Source organism: Artemia sp. Qi Xiang Cuo, chromosome 1 (assembly GCF_049724085.1).
Source record: "Artemia sp. Qi Xiang Cuo chromosome 1, ASM4972408v1, whole genome shotgun sequence".
NCBI classification, from domain to species: Eukaryota; Metazoa; Arthropoda; class Branchiopoda; order Anostraca; family Artemiidae; genus Artemia; species Artemia sp. Qi Xiang Cuo.
In genome coordinates, this window is record NC_142794.1 from 98,895,562 (window position 1) to 98,909,309 (window position 13,748).

The 13,748-nt window shown below is 33.2% G+C and overlaps 1 protein-coding gene across 1 annotated transcript in view; it reads left to right on the plus strand.

Annotated features, from left to right (window-relative positions):
- LOC148956983 (collagen alpha-1(XI) chain-like) overlaps window positions 1-13,031 on the plus strand; it is a 120,466-nt gene extending 107,435 nt beyond the window's left edge. The window contains exons 3-4 of the mRNA XM_089088088.1: window positions 5,672-5,888; window positions 12,855-13,031. Coding sequence (XP_088944214.1) covers window positions 5,672-5,888; window positions 12,855-12,876 — 239 coding nt within the window. The 3' untranslated portion in view covers window positions 12,877-13,031. The remainder of the gene's footprint in view (window positions 1-5,671; window positions 5,889-12,854) is intronic.
- The last annotated feature ends 717 nt before the right edge of the window (window positions 13,032-13,748 follow it).

Below are 13,748 nucleotides of genomic sequence, written 5' to 3' on the forward strand. Positions count from 1 at the left end.
TTACTCTTGTTTTAGTAGCTGTTTTGGGGCTTAAGTTTGACTTAATTATCCATTTTGGTTAACTGTTAAAGGACTTACTAGTTTATCTATATCAATATTCGTTATCCTTATGTCTTATGCGATTATTTGTTTTAATTTGTGTTAACTTTGGGCGTCATTTATTCATTGATAGTAATTTCTTGTCATTTACAGAAGTTGAATTCTGCAAAAGGACTTTATTGGTGTTTGTCCTAGGTTTTGATAAGGCTCTTTACTTTGACTTGAAATACTTTTCTTTTGAAAACTTTTAAAAATTAATAGAAGTTCAGGATTACCAATTTTGATAGCAAATTTTATTGCTGTTAAATATTAAGAATTATATTCAGGTTTCATTGATAAAAATAAAAAAAATTGAATTCTGATTTAAATCGCTAAATTACAAAAGGTAATCTGTGCGTTGTCTTTGATATTATTCAACATAATTATTGCAAAAAATTTCTTCAATTTGAAATGAAGATTTATAATGGTTCTTGAAATAAGCTTTTGATTTGGCTCCAATCCCTAGATTACATATTCAAAAGTATCCTCCTTGGAGAATGTTCAAAAGATTAACTATAAATAAAATTGAAAAAATGAATGGATTTACATCAGAGGTATCTTTCAGACCTCTTTAATTCCGACCCTTTAAACTCTTTTATTTGTGACTTTGGCGTTAGCATATGCATGGTATTGTATGGAAAAGAGTTCGTGTTGACAAGCTAGAGGCACATATTGTCTTTTGATTGGTTTCAAAGTTCGTATTAAAAATTTTTTTTATTTTCATCTTAATACGCATAGCTGTCCCTGATATTTTTCAGATACTCCCTTTTGAGAGCCAGGATCAATATAGTCTCTTTTGATTTAGTTACACATCACCTTTAATATTCCCTGAAAATTCCAACTCAATACGACTAGCGGTCCCGGAGATATTGCAAGTAGACCCTTCTGACAACCTGTATCCATATAGTATCTCTTGATTTTACTCAACATCCCCTCAATAATATCTACACCTTTCAACTGAGTATTCTTAGTCGTGCCTTAAACATTTCAGAGGCACTTTTGACAACCTTGATCGTTTCATTTAGTTTAAAACCCTCTCAAAATTCCCTGGAATTTTCAACTTAGCGCACTTAGTGGCTCCTCATATATTACCTAAGAACCTTTGAAAAACTATGTACAAGTATTATCTTTGAATATAGTTCAACATCCCCTCAACATTGCCGGAAAGTTTTAACTCACTGCCCCGTGGTATTGCTTCTCTTAGTTGTTCTTGAGCTACAGGATATACGCCTTTTTGATGACCTGGATCCTCTCAGTGTCTTCTGACTTAGTTCATCACCTTCTCATTGTTTTTTGAAATTTTTAACCTAACATCTTCAGCTGTGATGCAAAAGCACTATTGATTTAGTTCAATATACCCTCAACATTTCCTGAAAGTTTCGTCTTAAAACCCATAGTTTGTCCAAAAAAATGCAGGTGTGCCTTTTTCAAAACCTATACGTATATAGTGACAATTAATTAAGCGTAGAATCCCCTCAACAATATCTTAAAGTTTCTACTTAATGTTTTGGCTCTTTCTGAGATGTTACAAACAAGCACTTTTGACAACTTTGATAAATCGGTCTTTAAATTTGGTTCAAAACCTCGCCAATATTCCCTGAAATGTTAAATCGTTGATATTTCACATAAACCTCTTTGACAGCCAGCTTGCGTATGGTGTCTTCTGATTTATTTCAACACTCCCCTGAATATCACCTGAAACTTTGAAATTAATGCTATTGGTTGTGCTTAGAATTTCACAGATAGGAACCTATAAAAACCTGAATTTTGTGATTTAGCTAATCATTTCTTACAAAATTCTTGAAATTTTCAACTTAATACATTTAGCGGTTTCTGATATATTAAAGAAAACACTTTGAAAAGCCGAATATAAGCAGTATTTCTGAATTCAGCTCAACATCCCTATCAACATTGTCTGAAAGTTTCAACTGACTACCCTGTGATCTTCCTGCACTATTGTAGATAGACCTTTTGACAACCTTGATTTGCATACTGTCTTTTGATTTTGTTCATCTTCACCCACATTTTCAACTTAATATCCGTAGCTGTCTCTCTTTATTGCTCATATGCTCTTTTGAAACCCTGAAAGAAAAACTAGTTTTTGATTCGGTTCTTAATACCCTGAAAATTCCCTAAATGTTTCATCTTTATACTATTAGCCTTAATACTCTTAATGTGCTGACATTCGTTTTTAAAAACCCGAACACACATAGTGACTTTTGATTTTACTTAACATACCCGTCAACACGTCATGACGCTTCCAACTTCATACTCCAAATCGTACCTGGCATTTTTCTGATTGGAATTTTATAAAACCTGGATAGATGCGTTTTTTATCTAGTTCAACACCTTCCTCGACATTTCCTGAAATTTTCAACTTAATATCCTTAGCTGTTCCTATTATATTGCAGAAGCACCCTTTGAAAACCTGGGTGCAAATAGCATCTTTTAACCTAGTTCAAAACTCCATCCAACAACAATATTTCAACAGTATTTCATATGTACCCTTTTATAACCTGGATGAATTTTTCATTATTAATTGCTAAATACACCCCATATCACCCTCTAAAAGTTTCAACTTAATGCCCTTAACCGTTCTTGAGACATTGCAGTTACGTTCTTGTGACAGCCTGGATGTCCATAGTGTCTTTTAATTTAATTGAACAGCTTCCTCAATATTCCCTGAACTTTCAGGGAATAGCCTATTCCCTTAAATAGCCTAGACTCTTCCTGGGATTTCGTATTCACTCAAAATTTTTTTATTTCAAAGAACTTTTCATCTAAATAACCAAAGCTATTCCTGAAATTTCGTAGACCCTTCACCTGACTATTTCAAGACCCGTATCAGTTACTGGGGTTTTGTACATAAGCCCTTTTGACAACCTGGAAGCACAGAGTATCTTCTGATTTAATTCAATACCTTTCACCTCAACACTGCTTGAAGATGTCAAGTTAACACCCTTTGTAGTTTCTGAGAATACACCATGTTGACAGCCGGGATGTATAAAGTATCTTTTGATTTAGTTCAACACCTTTCCGCCATTACTCCCTGAAAATTTCAACCAGGTAGCCATAGCTGTTCCGGGAAAGTTTCTCCTCAATATCCTTCGCCATTAGTGAAATGATGTAAATACTCTATTCTAACAACGTAGATAGATATAGTGTCTCTTGATTTGAGAGTTTCAATTCCTTGACTCTTACTGGTTTCAGAGATATTTCAGATGCGACCTTTTGACAACCCGAAACGTCCTCCTCAGCACTCCCTGAAATGTCCAACTTAATACCTTTAACTGGTTTTTAGATAATGCAGGTATACATAACCCTTTTACAATTTGAAGGTATATGGTGCTTTTTTATTTAATTCAGTATTTTCTTCAATATATCCTGAAAGTTTTCAACTTAATACCCTTACCCATCCCTAAGGTATCGCATATATGCCTCTTTGATAATATGGATGTAAATAGCGCCTTTTGGTCTAGTTAAGCATCGCTTGAAAGATTTAACTTAATGTCCTTAGTTGTTTTTGAAATATTAGAGATTCAGCCTTTTGGCATCCTGTTTGCAAATAATGTCTGTAAATTCAATTCAATACATCCCTCAAGATTCCCTTAAAGTTTTGACTTTTTAACTTAGTTGTCTCCGGGATATTGCACATACACCTTCTAACAACCTGGATACACACTTCGTCTTTTGATTCAGTTAAACGTCCATCTTAACACTCCACAGAAGTTTCAAGTCTTCATTCCTGTTAAATTGCAGATAAGCCTTTAAAAAAACAGGACTCACATAGTGTGTTTTAATTTAATTCAATAGATCGCTCAGCATTCCCTAAAAGCTTAAACTTACTACCCTAAGCTGTTTCTGGTATTTTTCAAATACACTCTTTTGAATATTCGATTTCGTTCAATATACCCCTCATTATTCCTTGAAAGTTTTAACTGAATACCACCTGACCGTTTATGATATTTTGCAGATACTCTCTTTTCACAACTTATATGCACATAGTGTCTTTTGATTAGTTCAACACTTCTTGAAAGTTTCAACTTAATAGACTTATTAGTTTCTAACATACTGAACAATTGTCTCCTTTCCCATGTAAAATAAACTCTTGAAAAATTATTATTCTGCATTATTTATTGTCCTAGTCCCAGGACCTGTAGGGAAAATGCTATCTCAGTAGTCTCTTACTTTATTTTTTGACTATTTTGAACACAACATCTAATTCAAATTTGGATCAAATCTCTCCAGATATTAAGGGGTTTGTCAGGTAGAATAAAAGGGTAAGGGAAATGTTGCTCTTTAAAGTTCTAGTCCAACAAGTCCAGTTGTGTTGTTTTTAATGGTTTTGAATTACTTTAATCCAAGAAGTACTCTGAAATCCAGTTTAGTACAACACTTCAAGGAATTTAACTACATTCCAAGGCTTAAAGTAATCACTGAACTGTGACATTAGAAAACCTAGAATTCACTGCTAAAGGCGCTTTTTGTTCTTCTTGTGTCTTCATGTCACTTTACACTTTAGTTTGAAAACTAATTTTTTTCAGCCCAACAGTCCTAGAGTTTCGATGTATGGTGACATTTTTGGTATACTTAAATGGATAAGATTAAGTTTTACCCAGATAATGTTTTCTAAAATTATATTGTCTTTTTTTTATGTCAAATAAGTTGCTAAAAGTTTACAAAAAATTTGAAGATAAAACGATGGGACTAAGCAACCTCTGGGTTAAATTTCTTGTACTTTTGCTGCAAGTTGCAGTTTTGTCATATCACAAGGTAGCATGTTCCGCACTTTACATAGTCTCTTTCTCTTTACATCTGGTCAATGGAATCACATGACTTAACAAAGGGTTTCACCGTCATCTATTGAAAATTGTTTAGCTACCACTTCCAGTCAACATAAACCTTAAGCTCATATTTTTTTTTCTTTTAAAAATAAAGGCTAGATGTCATTAGGCTTGTTACAAAATGATGGGATTTAATACGTTTTGAAATAAGCCAAGTGGATTTACGTACCCAACACAGCTTCTTATATATACAGCAGATTTGGTTAGCTTCCGCAATGCGTATAACACGCAACTGTTATAAAAAGTATGGAACATTATATGTGAATTTATAGGAGGGATTATTGTTGAAATCAGGACGAAAAGAGATTAACCCTCTCCTATTTATGGAGGATTAAGATAAGATATTTCAAAAAACAAAACCAGACAAATATGAGGCAATAATCCTCGCAGAGGTTCCATGGCCTGTAAAGTAGACCTGAGAAATATCAATAAGCCAAAATAGAGCTGCTGTGATGGAAGCCAAAAAGTATAATAGTAATACAGGTAAAATCATAATAATATTAACAAAAAAAAAAAAAAAAAAAAAAAAATATACATATTTGACCATTATCTCCAAGTTGCTAGATGATTTTGTACACCCTTTATCGCCTTGATAGAACAGTTTTAGATTAGTCGTAAATGACTTGTTTTAAACAATCATTCGTTCATTATTGAAAACTTTAAAATTTTTAACTAAATGTAAATAATTTAAGAATAATAGGCTAAATATCGAATCAATTACTTAACTAAGAATTACCATACTTTTTCAGATGGTGTACCGGAAGACTTAAGTATAATAGTTACGCTTCGGCCACAACAAAATTCCGAATCTGTGGTCTTTTCTATTTATTCCGAAACAGGGGAAGAGCAAATCGAACTGCGGATTGGACAGACTTTAAAGCTGTTATACAGAGAAGTCGATGATGATGGAGAAGTTCTTAAATCTGGAGGTGTAGTTGACTTCGGAGTGAAAATAAATGACGGCAAGTATGTCTAAGACATCTATTTTATTTCACGTTTTTGTTCTAATTTACTTTAGTTTTTGTATTATTTTGAATTTTTTGTTTCTAATTTTTTTTCTTATTATATCCCTTTCTTGCCTTTTTGATTATGTTACTTTTATTATATGTATATTATCTGTACTTTAATTTTAAGATTGACTTCAGACTGGACATAGATTATAGCAGGCATGTCTAAGACATTCCTGCTCACTTTTAAATTATTTTAATTTTGTATTGTCTTTTTTTTCATTGGTTATTTCTACCTATTTTCTTTTTATCTGTTTATATTGTTTTCATTTTATTATGTGAGTAGAGTTAATTCTGTATGAATAATAATCTTACTTGTAACATCATAATAATTACAATAATATAAATATATCATATTAATCTAATATAAGATTATCATATATTGACCTTGTAAATAACAATCATCTGCAATAGTCTCAATAACAATGATAATTTTTCAAAATTATCACATAATTTTTTACTTTTATATTTTGCTTTCTGACTTCTATTTTATATTCTATTTTGGTCTTGGATTTGTGTTTTGTGATTGTGTTTGTTTACCCGTGCCCCAGCCATTTAAACATTTGCCTTTCAATTCATTTGGACTATCTGTCTTGGCTTTTCTCTGTCTACAATTAGCCATGTCTTGATGCAACCTATGTATGCAACCTACTACAAAATACTTGATACCTTCAATTCAAAATCAACGACTTTTCCTTAATATGAATGAGTCTGGATAAGCTGAATGCTTGAATAGCTCAGATTATTCCCGAAAATACTTTAAGTCTGAGGCACAGTAGAGTCACATCTCTCGATAAAAAAAAAAAAAAAAAAAAAAAAAAAAAAAAAAAAAAAATACACACGACTACAGCGCCGACAAGGAATTCCTGTTGTAAAAGGATGAGTTGAGCGATGAATGGCTCTCAAGCTTGAACTCCATGATTGACCAACCAAATTGGAGATTTGAGCTGTTATTTTATGCAATTATATGAGATGGAAGCATTGAACAATATTTATCCTATCCGCATTATTAATCTGGTGGAAGATATGGTTATTTTAGAAAACAACTAAGAACAAATTACAGCTACTACAACCCTTTAAAAAACACCCTTGTAATTGCATTTTTCCTTCTTTGTAGCACAGGTTTTAAATTTTAGTATTCAGAAATCTTGGCTTGTTTCGATGCAAAAATAAGCTTAACATTACATTAATGCTTTAATTCCAGAAAGCAAATTACGTAAGACTAAACCACCGAAATTCCTCCCGCGGAGAATTTGGCAACTTGAAGTATTTCCAAGTTTCAGGCTCCTGGAAAATAACTATCTTCTCACCCTCCACCCTTGATTTTGTTTTTACCTGAGCTACCCAATGACTAACGCATTCACTCTAAAAATTCTGCCCTGGCTGCGACTCTAAACACGGTACCCATAGAAGCTTGTCACGGCACCCCAATTAGCTTGCCCTGGTTAAACCCCCTCCCTTTGATCAGCCCTGATGGAGATGCATCTGGCTTTGCAATTTTACATTAGTACGTAGACTATGATAATCTCTCATATATTATCTTTTTCATAGCACTGGAGGGAGGTTTATACCCACCACTTTACCTGGAAGAACAAAAGCTATGCAGACCATGGATGGAGAAATATTGTGAATTCAAAAATATATGAAACTTTTTTGTCGAAAAGGGTTTTTCCAAAAGTTTTAACCATCCCGAATGAATTTATAAGCCAATTTGCATTTAAATTCCAACTGTATTTTTTACAATTAGCTAGTCAGCCTAAAATTTGAGACAGCTCTTATAAATTACATAAAAAAAAGTACGTGTGAAACAGAAGTTTTCACATCCTCTTGGTGAGTCCGATGAGCTTGGTGAGGGTTTTCTGATATGCCAATTTTAATAGGGTAGTTTAAGTTAGAGTGACTTCATTTCATTTCATTTATTTAATACTATAAACTCTAATTCTAATGCAACGATATTCAAACAAGAGTAAAACAGAAGAGAAAACATATAGGGTGGATATTGCAGCCCCAAAGGCTGAGATTTTAGGGGGCTTAATCACTACAACAAAATTGCAAATGCAGAAAAAAACACCTAATATAAAATAGATCAATACATCAACATATAACAGAAAAGTGACAAAACTTACGAACAAAAATCAAAAATACAAAAAAAGATCAAAATGCGGAATTCTTACTCCAGTTTAAAAAACCTATAAGCAAATTTAAATAATATGGGAAAAGAGAGAATTTCATAGCTTAGTAGCAAGATAAACTGGGGAATGTTGGGAAAAAGTGATTCGAAACAGTGGTTATCGATGGATGGATGCCCTTATGGAGGGGGCGGGGGGTAGGAGGGGGTATCCGCTTTCAAAGTCAGATACATTTTCTCAGACTCGTAGCTTTTGATGAAGATCTTAAGACTTAGCGATTCTTACATATTTGGAATTAGCTTAAAAGGCAGATTATTTTGATGCATTACTTGTAATCGAAAATGCTTTTTTTTTGTGTCACTGACTATTAAACAGTTCTTAATCACTAAACTTTTTCAAACTGCTTCAACCAAGATATTTTTTACCTCCTTACCAGGAACTGTTTGATTCCAAATACATAATATTCAGCAGGTTTAAGGCTTCGCACAGTGAAGTTTAAAGCAATCAGAAGCTACGGGTTCTAGAAAATTTGCAACGTTTTCAAAAAGGGAGAAAATATCATTAAAAGGGCAGGTTATTTTGATGAAAACTGTACCATTAATTTCAGCGTATCAGAGAACCTTATTACACGGGTTTCAAGCTCTAATCTAGAGAAATGTGGAATTTTGCTTTTTTTAAAAAGAAAATCACGGACGCGTGTCTTTTTGTTTTTTTTTTTTCAAGAGATGATTGCATCAAACCAGTAGTCCTAGAAAATCGGGAAAAGGCTGATTTGAACAAAAATTGTATGGTCTAGTGCCTTTTCAAGCAGCTAAGACAATTGTATCTTAGCAAAGTGGCATTTTCCGCCATTTATTTTTCTTTTTTTTGCATAAAACTACAATAGAGAACCTTATTACACGGGTTTCAAGCTCTAATCTAGAGAAATGTGGAATTTTGCTTTTTTTTTAAAGAAAATCACGGACGCGTGTCTGTTTTTTTTCCCAAGAGATGACTGCATCAAACCAGTAATCCTAGAAAATCGGGAAAAGGCTGATTTGAACAAAAATTGTATGGTCTAGTTCCTTTTCAAGAAGCTAAGACGATTGTACCTTAGCAAAGTGGCATTTTCTGCCATTTATTTTTCTTTTTTTTTGCATAAAACTACAATTACACTTCAAAGATAACAGAATTGATATTAATTGAAAAACTTCGGTCAATTGTTTTAAAAGTATAGGCAAACTATATATTAAAGTTTTACTTGACTAAGTGCATTCAGTTTTTGTATCCTGAAGTTAGAAAACTATCTTAAAGTTTCATTTAACTAAGTGCATTCAGTTTTTCTATCCTGAAGTTATTTGCAATGATGCGTAATTGTACATCAGCTCTTACGAAGGAGGGGTGTTGGAGAGATGAGGGGCATCATTAGCGCCGTCGGAGAATTTGATAAGAGGGTGAAGGCTATTATTACAAGGCGATTCGTTTTTATCCACTTTGAAATGGAACGAGAACCACCAGAAATCGCGGGCGTAACCAATAAATTGGTCGGGGGAGAGGAAAATTGCCACAAAGAGTGTTATTTTCACTGAAACTTAAATAGTAATATTTATGGTTTTACTATTTGTGCACGTTGATTAATATATCCCTTTTTTAAAGGTGTTGATCCCGTAATGTCGTCAGTGTAAAAAAAAAAGTCACACTGATAACCAATGACGTATCCAGGATTTCATTTGAGGATGGGGTTGTTTTCTGGATGGGTTTACGAAAAATTTTAAAAAGCGCATCAGCAATTTGTTTCATATGCATTTTTGTTGCGTTTCTCCGAGTTTTGGTGGAGGGGGTGGGGTCAAAACCAGCATCCCCTGGCTATGGCCTTGTTGAGAACCTTGGAAATGATGACCCTATAAATCATATATAATGTTTCAGGCTCCCGCTTCATATTAGATATTTACTCTTTATGCTGATTTTAAATGTACAAAATGTTTCAAAGCTGCTCATAAAAAACTTTTAACATATGAAAGTTTGTGCAATTGTAGAACTAAGAATTACACTTTCCCAAAAAGGGGTGCAGTCTTATATTCTAGTGGTAATACCTAGAAAGAATTTTTTTCTGTCTTCAAACTGTCCAAATATTTTACCCCCCCCCCCCCCCCTTATGTGCAAATATATAGCACAAATTATATATTTCCCATATATTCTGTAACTTGTCTTTGTCTTGTCTCGCGCTAAGCTGAAAAAAAACTAACGAAGACACCGGTTTTGTTCTCGAGTTTTACACAGCGTAAACTTGAGTGAGATGCCCATCATGCAAAAGTACCAAAACTCCTTTCCCCTACGGAAATTGAAAAAATAAAACTCAAATAAAATTCTCAAATTTGGAAAGCCGTCTTTTCCAACAGGGAGGTATTTACCGGGGGAGTAAAGTATTTGGACCGTTTGAAGCCAGAAAATAATTCTTTCTAGGTATATAGCCACTAAACAATTACAGAAGAATAGCGAGGTATCTGGAAATTTTGTTAACTAAAGAAAAAAAATTCCCAGTATAATGTAAATGTAATGTTTCATTTAAGTTTTTTCCGAGTTTTAAGTGTTTTTATTTTAATTGTCGTTTTTTTAAGCATTCAGTAAGCCTAATATTATTAGGTTAATGTAGTGTTTAATTTAAGTTTTTTATGATGATAACTCATAAAAGTTTATTTTATTTTAATATTTTCATTGCCTTATATTTTTCTTTAAAATAAACTTCTCTATCCATGTATCTAATATGTAGAATAATTGTACCAAATACATTTTGCATGCAGACCCACTATACTTTACCCCTCCCCCTCACCCTAAAATACAAATCTATAGCCCAAATTTATTTCTAAAGTAAAGAAGACACTAACGAAAAAACTGGTGAGTTCTCAAATTTTACACAGCCTAAACTTGAGTGAGTGGCGCATAATACACAAGTACCAAAATCCCTTCCCCCTACGGAAATAAAATTCTCAAATTTGGAAAGCCTCGTTTTCCACGGGGGGTATTTTCCGCGGGGGAGGGGGTGGTATTTTCTGGGGGGATATTTTCCATGGGGGGTATTTTCCGCTGCGGGGGGGGGGGGTTCAGGGGGTAATCGCCGGGGGGAGGTAAATGCCGACCACCGTAAGGTCTTAGGGGTGGCAAAGCCTTCCTCATGTCGCAGAGATGATTGTTAATTTTGGATAGCTGAACTCTTATTCGAAAAGCAAACACGCCAAATGAGCTTTTTCTGTTAAAGCTTTACTGTGAAAAAGTAAAATTTTGATTTAAAGAGTCGGATTTTAAGGCGGTAACCCTCCTATTATTTAGAATTTCCCAGGCAATACTAAGAGGAAATGAAAAAGAATACAAGTTTTCTCTCACGGAAGCAAAAGGCTACATTAAATCTCAAAACAAACTCAAATTGTTCAGTATATCCGAGGGGCTTCCCCTCCCTCAACCCACTACGTTGGAGTTTGACTTATTTTTCCAATTCTTTAAGGCATACTAAAACTCAAATGTATTTAAACTGGAATTGAATTAAAAAAACAAGTTTTTTAAATCAAAAGTACGGGGCACCATTAAAACTCACAACCAACAGAAATGATTACGTATAGGAGGGGATCTCTCCCTCCTCAGTACCTCTCAGTCGCTCTTTACGCGAAAGTTTGAGTTTTTGTTCCTTTAAGAATGACTCCTGATATACATGGATCTTTTAATTAGAATAATAGGCTTCTTACAAATTCAAAAAACATTTTTTAATTAATGCTGGTAAGCGTGATAAGCAATAGTATTAAAGCACTGTAAAATTTTAGCGTAGATAGAGAGGGAGCTGATGACTGGGAGGTCTTCTCATATCGGAATAATTTTCGTGTTTTGAGTTTTAAGTCCGTTGTGTTCGTTTAAAGTTTTAATTTTACTCTACTTTCATTGAAAAACACTCGTTATTCAGTTAGCAATAATAAATGGACTCTAATGGGCGAAATTTGCAGTATTTCGCTGTTGATAAGGCCTATACCATTTTTTGTTTATTGTCTTGTATTTACGTAGTTTTGCGGTCTTATAGTTTTTTTCTCTTTTCATTTCAAGCATTGAAAAAGGAAAAAACATTATAATTCCGCTGGAGAAAATTTCTATGAGCACATGAACTATTTTGAGGTGGGACAGGAAATTAAAGTATAATTTTGCTCAGCCGCTATCTTTTGTTTATACTCGTGTTACTCAAAATGAAATAGAAATTACATTAGAACATTTTCACATTCTAAATATGTATTTACACTATTATTCTATTCTAAGTGTTGGCTTGCATGCAAGATGTTATTTCAGTAGTGAGAGAGTGCCTTCAAGAAGGAAAAACTTCACATATTCACTGAAAAAGACGAATTATATGGAAATCGTTAATTAAATAGTAAAAAAATAGTTAAAAATCTAAAAGATTTCAGGCGACGTGGGTATTCCCTTCACTACCTACCTTTCAATACTTCAAACCTACCCTTACTGGGTAAACTTAGTCTATGAGTTAGTGTGTTCATTTTTGTTATTTTTGTAAGTTATTCTTTGGGGCTTTTTTTTACTGTTAGATGGCGACCACAAAGGTGGCAAATTATACGAGTAAATCTTACAAACCTTGAAGAACGAGGATTGAGAAAAGAGGCTCCAGGTATAAAGATTAAATTCCTGATACATATCTTTCTTATCTGGCTAGTGCAATTACAACTGAGGCTTGGTTCTATTACTATTTATTATTTACTATTTATTATTACTATTTATAATTAATTATTTACTATAAAACTTGGTATTTCAATTCTGTTCTTTTGTAGATGGCATCGTCTGGGTATATAAATCAAGGGTAACTCCGTCACATTCATCAAGGATTGCGAGCAACAGACGACCAAACCTTTGTACAGAAAAGGAGGAGACAGGATCAACAGATCAGGCATCATTTTGATTAGCCATCAACTAGCCGACGAGAGATATTTTTCTGTAAGTTTCACGTTAGCCTTCACGCACTTAATTTTTGCACCTAAAATTATAGATTAAATCTGAATTTTTTTTTAGTTCATATTGTCAAAAACAATTAATTTTCTGTATTCATATCTTGAAAGTTTACTCATGCGTCAAACAGTCAATCTTTCTGCAATTATCCTTTCATACGCCATTGAAAAAAAAATCTGTCTAGTTTGATTTTTTATTTTTTTTGGAATTTAGCATGCAACCACTTGACTAACTTCAGAATTTAGATGGTCCGAGTTATATTCTTTTACAAAAAAAAATTAATGCAAAAATCAAAAAAATTGTTTGGTAATGACTGCTATATTCAATTCTTTAGGGGGAGCAGATTTAAAAAAATAACAGACATTATAATGATTAATAAGCAAAAAAGTTAATAGAAACAAATTAATAAAAATGAAACCTATAATTAACTTATATTCTACGCAAAAATAAAACTAATAGTCAAATAAAACTAAATACAAACAAAAATTACAAGACAAACTGAACCAGGGAGTCGTCTTCCAAGTGTAAAATCAGCACAAATCACCATTAATAAATAAATGGAACTAAACACGAACAAAAATTATAATAAATAACCGAGTCAAACTTAAAATGAGCAAAATTAACATGAGTAAAGCTGACAACCCCCATGCCTTCTCAAGACCAGAACATAATTTTTGCTTTACTGAAAACAAAAATGTTTTCATTTTGCTTTTACTTGT